The following is a 9,978-nucleotide window of genomic DNA, read 5'->3' on the forward strand; positions in this document are numbered from 1 at the left end:
CTATTTTTGTAAGTGTCAGCAGCACTCTGGTTTCTGGACATCCCCTCTCCTGCCTTCTGAGGTCTTATCTGTCCCTGTACACTTCTGAGACCTGAGAACCTACCCCCCTGTGGAGAAGGTGGGTATTGCATTAGGCTCTTCACGGCCCTACCTCAACTTGAAAAGGTAGGGAGCTTCCTATGGTCAAATTGCAGAGAAACCTGTTCCCTCAGTGAAGTAACATTCCTACAGTTCATGCAAGAGGAAATCAGAGTTGTAGTTCAGCATCTGCTTCCTTTATGAATGACTTCCTTCCTCCTGATTCTTAGAAGGCTTGTGACACAAACGTCCTGTCTGGTGGAGCACACTCCACTAGGCCAGAGTGACGCAAGTTTTTCTCGGCTGTTTTGCTGGTCATAACATGGAACAAACGTCCTGTCAAAATTGCTGGCCAGAGCTGTAAAAGGAAGAGAAATAGAAAAGTGGTAGCAAACTTGCTGTGTAAAAGATATAAAATATTACACTAAAAAAAGAAAGCTTTTGCTTATTAATGCGGCAGAGGTAGAAAATAAGATTGTGATTTAACACTTCTGATGAACAAGACAAAGTGACCTCTGAGGTGCTTCTGATAAAATCTTTGCTTTCCTATGCCCAAGCCTTAATGTCACAGGACTTCCTGTTGTCTTGCAGCAGACCTGGTCTAGCTGGCTCGGGGTAACTGTAGAGTCTCAGGACTGGAAGGGACCTTGAAAGGTCAGCTGAGTTGATCCCCATAGCCAGGCAACCAATGGTTTCAGTTTTTGGTAGCCATGGTAACTGTTCCCTGCTTCTGGGATTCAGATGGCCATCAGCATCCTCCCAGCTGCCTAGGGCATCTGTCCAGAAAGCTGTCTATATGTGTACTCACCTCTCAGGCAGTGTGGGAAGATGCAGGAAGTTCCTGTTGAGTGGAGGCTGCAGTTTTCAGTGTTTCCCTGCAGGGTCTTGGGTTAGATGCTTATCTCCAGCTCTGGCTTTCAGTCCTCAGTCTGCATCTGGGAGGACAGTTTGACATGCTTCGAGGTGGAAGCACTCGTTAAACAAAATCCGAAGGAAAAACACGAGCTTCCAGTTCCAGAAACCAGGGGAAGATGAGATCTCACTGTTCAGAATAGATGGCTGGAGGTTGATTCACAGACGGAGATGACTCAAAGGCTCCCAGAGCATGCTGGATATCATTCTCTGAGTCTGGAAGGAGGGTGGCAGCTCTGAGGAAGCAAGTGGCAAAGGGCTGTCACAGCATGACAGAGCAGGCAAAAAGGACCTTGTCAGGCCACAGTCCCACAATCCCAGAAGTGGCAGCCCAGACCAACCCCGGGGGAAGTGCAGCTTGGCAGCAAAGAAGCAAAAGCTATTTGTCCTGATGGTTGGCGGAACTATGTAGTCTTGGACAAGTCATCTAACCCTCTGGACCAGTTTCCTCATCTGTTAAATGAATTTGGAATGCAAGCTCTAAAAATCTCTCAGTCATCCTTTAGGCCGTGGTGGTAATTAGATAACATCTGACAGCATTTCAGTAATCCTCTGAAACATCTTATGAAATAGGTTTTGCTACCTTTTTTTTTTTTTGGTTACTATTTTCTTCAGGAGGAAATGGAGGCAGAGGCCACTTGCCCAGGGTCATGTGGCCAGTGAATGGAATTCTGTCCCCAGAGGTGATGTTTGTTTAGCCTTTCAGCTCTTCTGTGCTGGAGGGCCAGGCTTCAGCATTTTTCATTCTTTGGAGCAATTCAAAGGCCTCCAGATCTTTCCTGTCTTGGAATGCACAGGAAACAAAAACACACATAGAGCACCCTCGGTAGAGGGATAAGCTGCTGTAGATGACTAGCCTACGGGCTCCACCCACACCAGTCCTACCCAGCGGCTCTGCAGGCCGCAGGGAGCAGTAGTATCTCACCGCATTTCTAGGATGCTGGCTGGGAATGTCGGAGAGAAATTAGGTTAGAGATTCATTGATCCGGGGCCGGGGATTTAGCGCAGTGGCACAGTGCCTACCTGGCAAGCGCAAGGTCATGAGTTCAATTCCCAGTACTGGAAAAAAGAAAACTAAAAGAGAGATTCATTGATCCACCAGAGGGGAGACTCTTCATCCTTCCATGTGCTTGAAAGCCAGTGACAAAATGGTATGCCCTTTGCTAATCAGAGAACTGTCAACTGAGCACTTCCAGTCCTTCAACCAACTCAGGGCCTCTACCTTTGTGGATTGTCAAGGTGATTATGAAATAAGGGGGGGCGATTCAGACCCCCTTCTAGGACCCAGACCTGCACCTAAGTTCTCTCCATCCACAGTGCAATGCCACGGGACTCCAGAGGAGAAGGGGAATACAAAATTGGCACAATTTTGAGTGCAGGGATGTGAAGACATTTTACTGATGGATTTTAAAGACAGCAGTATTTTTCTTCCAAGCATGATTCTGTGTGAATGTATCTTAAGTTGCTTCAAGTTATTAGGATAAGGGAAAAAAGAACTAGTCTAACTTGAAAGGTCTAGGTTGTAAAATACTTTGGAGGAAATGCAGGTAGTGTATTTAAAGCTCTGGTCTAGTAGAGCCACAGGGACTCTGAAGTTAGATTTGAACCTTAACTTTACTGCTTAATGTTAAGCTCTATGACTGGGTCATGTCCTTAGCCTTTCAGCACCTTTCCGCTTTGTATTGTTACCTCACAGGGCTGTCATCTGGATTGAATGACACAGTGTACTCCACACAAGCCCAGACACACACAGGAGGTTCTCAATACATACATGGCATGAGTGAAAGGAGGGATGTCAGGGAAAAGAGGGACCTATTACTGTAGAAAGCGCATCACAATACCAGGCTTTCACATCTGGGAATTCATTGAACCAGATGGTTCACTGATTTGAACAGTGTCATACTGGCTCACATTTTATTTCAGTACTGGGGATCAAACCTAGGGCCTTTGTGCTGAGCTATATTCCCAGCCTAGCTCCCCACCCCTTTAATTACTTTGAGAGTAGGTCTCGCTAAATTGCCTAAGCTGGGCTCAATTTTTTGGTCCTCCTGCTTCAGTCTCTTGGAGTGCTGGAATTACAGATCTGCACCACCACACCTGGCTTATCTGTCATTCATTCATTCATTCATTCATTCATTCATTCATTCATTCATTCAGGCAGGGCCTTGCTATGTAGTTCAGGCTGGCCTTGAACTCATTATGTACCCCAGGCTGGCCTTGAACTCTTGGCAATCCTGCTTCAGTCTCTCAAGTGTTGGGGCTCCAGGTGCGTGCCACCCCTTCCGGCCTTATCCCCCATTTTGAATCATCTCGATTCAATTCTAAAGGCTCTGAGTCGTTCAAAACTACTAACTTAAGATCAGATTTCTTTGGAAAACTAGTGATGATGACCGACTATCCAAAGTGCTGCATGAAGGGTCTGGGGATTTAACTCAGTGACAAAAGCACCTGCCTGGCAAGTGCAAGGTCCTGTGTTTGATTCCTGGTACCAGAAGAAAAACAAAGAAAAAAACAAGTGCTGCATGAGAGGTGTGTCAGTGTCCACAGGCAGAAAGGCACTTAGCCATCACTGTCAGTTCCTACACAGTTGTGTTTATTTTAGGAAGAGTATAGCTGTATATATCTGTCTGCAAGATCACGCAGCCAGTTGGCCGGGGAACTGGATAAAAACCTATTTCTTGATTCTCTGCCCACCATGCCCTTGCGCCATGCTATAAAAATAATTTAGAAAAGAAATTTAAAGAAGCTAGTCAGGTTCTTGGCATGTGGCTCTGCAGTGATTTAGTTTCACACTTCAGGAAAGGTGGAGACTAATGGCTTGGGTGGCTCCGAGCTGCCCCTTGGTTGTTAGGAGGGTCCCTGCTCCCTGCTGGGTGGAGGAGGAGTACTGCAGTGGGATTTCTCGGTGAGACCTTCCTAGGTGTGCCAAAAAGGAAAACCCCAGGCACCCTCTGGTGCTGTTCTGCATGGTTTCTTTCTTGAGATGGCAGCCTGGTCACGGGGACAGTGAGTGCAGGGAGTCCCTCAGAGCTGAGTCTCTCATTCCCCCGAGAGAAAGCTGTGATGATACTGCTAACCACTTCTGAGTCTCACACAAAGAGATGGGACAGCAGGATCTGGTTCAGCTTTTCTCCAACATTTTGGCCCCAGGATGCCTTTATATTTTACTGAGAACTCCAGAATTACTGAGAACTCCAGAAGCTCTTGCTTATGTGTATTTTACCTACTGATCTTTGGCATTTTAGAAACTAAAAAGCCTTCATTAAAAAACAACCCAGGACATAAGCATATATAACTGTAACAGATACAACTTTTCCCAAACAAAAACCATACTAAGAGACGCGGTGCCTGGCATTTTTGTAAGTCTAAGGTCTGCAGTCTCACACCTGCTACTGCATTCAGTCTGTTAGGACGGCGTGTGTCTCAGAAACTCTGGAAAACGTTAGACTCGTAAGTGAATGAGTACAAAGCAAACGCCATTATGAAAATATTCTCAATTTCCAGGTCCTTGGGAGGGGTCTTGGAAAGTCCTGACCACTAATCCAAAAGAAGGAAAAAATCCTAAATGGTTTGGAGGTCAGGAGAGGGGGGTAGTTGACCCTAAGTTAAACGAGACCCCTGATTTGGCCAACACCTGACAGAAAGCAAACTCAAGAGGGTTCAACTGGATCATTTTATTTTGTCACGATGCTGGAGAGTGAAGCCAGGGCTATGCACGGGCTGGACAGGTGGTCTACTATTAAACTACGTTCCCCAGCCCTTTTCTTTTTTTAACTTTGATACAAATCTTGCAAAGCTGCCCAGGTTGGCCTCAAACTTTTGATGCTCCTGCCTCAGCTCCTCTAGTAGCTGAGATTACAAGCGTGTGCCACCACACTCAGCTCAACTATGTTATTTCCCTCAACTCTTAAAGGTCTACATGTGGCCAGGCATGATGGTGGCGCACACCTCTAATCCCAGTACCCTGGGAGGTTAAGGCAGGAGGGTGGCAAGTTGGAGCCCAGCCTGGGCAACTTAGTGATTAAGTAAGACCTTGCCTCTAAATAAATAAAAAGGGCTGGGAATGTAGTTCAGTGAGTAGGCCTTGGGTTGACTCCCCAGTACTGGGGGAAAAAAATTCTACACAGTTTCACTACAATTCAAGATACCAAGAACCTACTGTGGGATAGATGAATTATGACGTTGTTGCTACAGTCACAGAATTAATGTTCATTTGGTTTCTGGAGGCTATATAAGGCCAGGGCAAAGCCCATCCCAAATCACTGGAAATGGCATCAAGCTTGCAGATATGGGATAAGGGACCAATTTCCATTCCATCAAAGGGAGCGATCAGATGCCATTTCCTTGATTTCTTCCCTCTTGGGCCAGCACATTGAAAGTTTCCCCCATTTGGCATTTAAGGTCCTTGTCATCCTATTTACTTGCTTTCCCTGAATTCATTCCACCTTCTTGCATGATCACAGCAGTGTTCCTAGCACTCAGCAACTCCAGAATCCATAGTGCTGGCCTGAGATCTGGGTATCCCAGAGCCCTCCAGGATCCGCTGCCCTGGCCGTCATCCTGCCGTGGCTTCCTACGAGGGCACTGTTGTCTCTGTCTCCGTGGCCCCAGCCTGAGGTTCCCTTCTTCTTTGCCCTCTCTGCCTCCCACTGGTGACTCCTTACTTCCCAGGTCTCTTTCTTGCCAAACTTAAAACTCTTGGAAGTGCTCTTAGCTCATCTCCTCCAAGACTATTCAATACTTACCACTGACTTGCTGATCTTGTTTCCTGAAAAATAAAAACTATCCAGCCCCAGTGCTCTCCACCAACCCTTCTTTTTCTCCTTTCATTCACTGCAAATTTCTGAAATCACTAGTAGTGGCTACCACCTCCTTGGCTCACCTCTTCCTGTACACCTCTGTGTATCCCCGACCTCCTTTTCTCTTTTCACGTCTATTGCCCATGCTCTCTACTAGATCAGAAGCTCCCTGAAGACACAGATTTTTGCTTACCACTAAATCCCCAGCTCCTAGGTGAGTGCCAGACCTACGGCAGGCCTTCAAACACTTGTTGAAGGACAAGGGCTTTGTGTTGCTGATGCTTCTTTTGGTGCCCTGCACACTGCCTGGCAACTACTGAGCAGGTATTTACTGAATCAGTGTGTGAACCCGGTTTCCAGGTAAATTGTGATTTTTTTTTTTAAAAAGACTGCTTCATCTGGTTGCTATTGTTAGCACTGTCTTTTACACTTGCCTCTTCCTGTTGTTACCTCACCTGAGTTTCAGCAGTAACTTTTAAAGCTCTGAGGTGAAGCCTATCCTGCATGTACATGCCATATTATTTTGTTAAAATAATATTTTTATTCTTCTATTAAAATATTGTGATGTTATTTTCTCTGCTCAAAAACTCCCAGTGCTTCCCCGCTGTAATTTCTATTGTACAAACAGGTGATACCAGCTGGGCGGGTGGTGCACGCCTGTAATTCCAGCACTCAGGAGGCTGAGGCAGGAGGATTGTTGCGAGTTTGAGACCAACCTGGGCTACAAAGTGAGCTCAAGGCCAGCCTGAACTGCATAGTGAGACCCTGTCCCAAAAACAAAAAACAAAACAAAAACAACAACAACAAAAAACCCAAACAGGTGATATTGCAAAAGCTCATCTGTAAGCTGGCTGCTCAGAACAGGAAAAAGCTTGCTATCCGTGGTACATACTGATCAGGTCATAGAAGTTACATATATATATATATTTATGAGGAAGCTAGAGAAAGAGCCTGACTGATTTTACCAAAGCCCCTCATGGAACAGTGGTTAAGGTAAATGTAAAACAATGTTTCTACAGGAAAATGTGCTCAGATTCATGGATGTCAGGCACACATCCTGGCCTGTAGGGAATTCCCCCTCCAAGCCAAATTGATGATTCTCACAGGCTATGACAGCGGTTGTGTAATAGGCGGGGCATTCAAGGCTCTCTCATATTCTGGTGCCATCATGAAATCTTTATGATGCAATCCTTTCCCCATCATTTTCGCAGCAGTGATAGCTTTCCTGCTATGAAGTCTGGACGGTTTATTTGACAGCTACTCTTCTACTGCATGATCATGTATTTTTAATTCCTCACGAGTATGTCTTAACTCTGATACAACAGTGAACATTTGGAGGGAAAAGCTTTTATTCTTTTTTTTTTTGGTACCAGGAATCGAACTCAGGACCTTGTGCTTGCCAGGCAGGCACTTGTGCTGCTGAGCTATATCCCCAGTCCAAAAGGTTCTAGTCTTATGTCCTCTACAATCCACGGCACATAATAAACAGAAAGCACCTGTTAGTGAATAAATGGAGAAATCAACGGCTGTTGTGTTCCAGATGATACATCCTGGGAAAAATTTGGACTCTCACCTTCATAATGGCCAATTACACTTTATTTTCCCAATGTATTCTGTAGCCCTAATATCAGGAAACTGCCCTGGGAATGTATGGAAGAGTCTACAATAGGAAATGGCTGGAAACATGAAGGAGTCAGTACAAAATGACCTTAATTAACATTAGTTACTGTTGGGCCAGTAATGCAGCTCAGTGGCACAAGCGCCTGCCTGGCAAGCCCAAGGTCCTGAGTTCGATTCCTGATACCAAAAACAAACAAACAAAACAAAAAACATTAGTTACTGTCTGTCACAGACCTACATATGTCAGGTCACTTACAAATACATTCTCATTGCCACAGTACTCTGTGAGGAAACTGGGGCTCCAGGACAGAATAACACATCCAAAAGCGTTTCAGGGATGGAACCCAGATTTCAAAGCTGGCATCAACACCGAAGTCTTTCTGACCCCAGGGAAGGTTGTGAAGACGACAGTGACCAATTGCCTCACAGGCACTTCAAGGCTAGTATGTTTATCTGCCGGTTACCCTGAGGCTTCTTTCTTTTCCTCATTTCCTAAAACCCCTGGGACAAAGCAAGATGACACTAACTTTCCCATGTCAAGGAGGACTTTTCAGTCAAGAGCTCCTGAGCAACTCCTCTCCCCAGTCAATACCTACAGGTTCCAAGCCCATGCCATTTGCATCTCACACTCTGCTCCTAGAAAAACAACTTAAGACCTGAATCAGACACTCCGCCTGCTGCCAAAGGATCTTGCCTGCAACATTGTTAATAATGACAAAAAATTCTGAACTGCATGACTGCCTATTAACAGCGCTGGTTAAATGATAGTACAGCCATCCGAGGGAGGACCATGCCATGCACCCGATAGAAGTATACTGTTAAAGACCAAAAAGTGACATACATATGTTTGTATAGGCACAGGAAGTTCATGGAAGGCCATTTATGCATTCAACTAATGTTAAGCATTTTGACAATTCTGTCTCCCCTTTTTTGTGGTGCCAGGGATCCAACCCAGGGCCTTGCGCATGCAAAGCAGGAGCTCTACCACTGAGCCATCTCCCCAGCCCATTGTTAAGCATTTGAAGGTATTTAAGAAACTCATTAACAAGGGGTACCAGTGAGGAGTGGTTCAGAAGGAAAATCGTACTTGAATGGTTTGGTATGCTTCTGTACCCATCCCACCCCTGCACTGGGGATGGAACTCAGGAGTGCTTCACCACTGAGCTACGTTCTTTGTATTTATGTTGAGATAGGGTCTCCTTAAACTGTCCAGACTAGCCTCGGCCTTGCAATCTTTCTGTCTCAACTCTCCCCTGTAGCTGGGATTATAGCTGTGCACCACTGTGCCTGCCCTGTATTTTTTTTTTTTTTAAAACCGCGATCATTGCTTTTACAAAGTTAAAGGAAAAGAAGTTTGATAAGGCAGATAGAACTACCCAACAGGTGCTTGACTGGAAAGGGTCAGGGTTATAAAAAACAGATAATAAGGACTTAAAAATCTCAACAGTTCCACAGTAAGGATGGCCGTGGGTACAGCAAGTGCGAGCTCACTGTGAAACTGGAAAAACCTGGAGCTGCAGTACTGAGCACTGCTCAACTTCCGGCGGCCCAGGCCTCCCCAGCCACCCGATTTTAGCTATGTATCTGCAGGTGGTGTGAAACTGAAGCCGAGGCAGAGGCTGTTTTCGGTGTCTGGGTGCGTCTTACACAGAGGCTCACGCATTTCCCAGGCTCGGCTTCCAGCAGGACGGGACTCCCAATCTGCAGCTACCATGAAGGACCCTTTAACCAGAGACGAGTCAGGCTCCAGAGGTCACAGGGCGCTGTGTGATTTCGACCCAGCGCCGACCTCAAGCCGCACTCCCAAGAGCTACGCTCCAGCGGGCGACTCCTGCGCTAACTCGGCAGCCCGCTCGGCGGCCCAGCAGCGCGGAAGCAGCGCAGGCGCCGAGAGGGGCGGGGTGCCCGCGTCTTCACCGTCGCCCGAGTCCAGAGGAACCCGGAGCTCGGCGAGAACCCCGCCCCCGGCCGCTCCGTGCCTGTCGTTCCCTCTTTGCAGCGCGTGCGAGGGTCTTGACGATGAGGGAGCGAGGACATCACAGACGGGCTCCCCTGGCAGCCTTGGCTTCTTTCGGTTAGAGCTAGACAGTGGCTCCACCCCGCAAGCACTCAGGACCGCAGGAGGCGGCGGCGAGGAGCGCCGAGGAAAACCGGCCCGCGCCCTCCCGGATTTGGCTAAGGCGCGTGCGCGGTGCGCGTGCGCGACGAGGGCGCGGCGGGCCAGGTTTGCGGCTGCGCAGAGGCGGCCCCAAGCCCTGCGCCTGCGCTGTGACGGGGCGGGGCGGGAAGGAGGGAGGCTGTGGCACCGGCGGCGACTGCCGAGGAGGAGGAGGAGGAGAAGGAGGAGGGGGAGCGGAGGGAGGTGTTTCTGTCAGTTCCGGCTGTTTGTTCGGGAAGTGAATCCGCCGCTGCCGGAGCAGCCCGGAGGGAGCTGCGGTTCGCGAGGCCAGTACCGACCCCGCCCGCCCGCGCGCACCGCCCGCGCCCGCCATGGCCCGGGACTACGACCACCTCTTCAAGCTGCTCATCATCGGCGACAGCGGTGAGGGCCGCAGCGGCCGGAGGCGGC

The 9,978-nt window shown here is 47.9% G+C and overlaps 1 protein-coding gene and 1 long non-coding RNA gene across 2 annotated transcripts in view; one reads left to right on the plus strand and one right to left on the minus strand.

Moving 5' to 3' along the window:
- Nucleotides 1-20: 20 nt before the first annotated feature.
- LOC106149847 lies at nucleotides 21-9,588 on the minus strand. The gene is made up of 3 exons (XR_001236293.1): nucleotides 9,057-9,588; nucleotides 887-1,226; nucleotides 21-436 (listed from the first exon to the last, which is right to left on the minus strand). It is a non-coding gene; the product is annotated as an uncharacterized LOC106149847 (long non-coding RNA).
- A 103-nt stretch (nucleotides 9,589-9,691) lies between these two features.
- Nucleotides 9,692-9,978, plus strand: part of Rab35 (RAB35, member RAS oncogene family) — an 18,074-nt gene continuing 17,787 nt past the window's right edge. The window contains exon 1 of the mRNA XM_005396519.2: nucleotides 9,692-9,951. Within this exon, the coding sequence (XP_005396576.1) occupies nucleotides 9,900-9,951 (52 nt within the window). The 5' untranslated portion in view covers nucleotides 9,692-9,899. The remainder of the gene's footprint in view (nucleotides 9,952-9,978) is intronic.

The sequence above is a fragment of the Chinchilla lanigera genome, unplaced genomic scaffold (genome assembly GCF_000276665.1).
Source record: "Chinchilla lanigera isolate Chin_1 unplaced genomic scaffold, ChiLan1.0 scaffold00054, whole genome shotgun sequence".
Taxonomy (NCBI): Eukaryota; Metazoa; Chordata; class Mammalia; order Rodentia; family Chinchillidae; genus Chinchilla; species Chinchilla lanigera.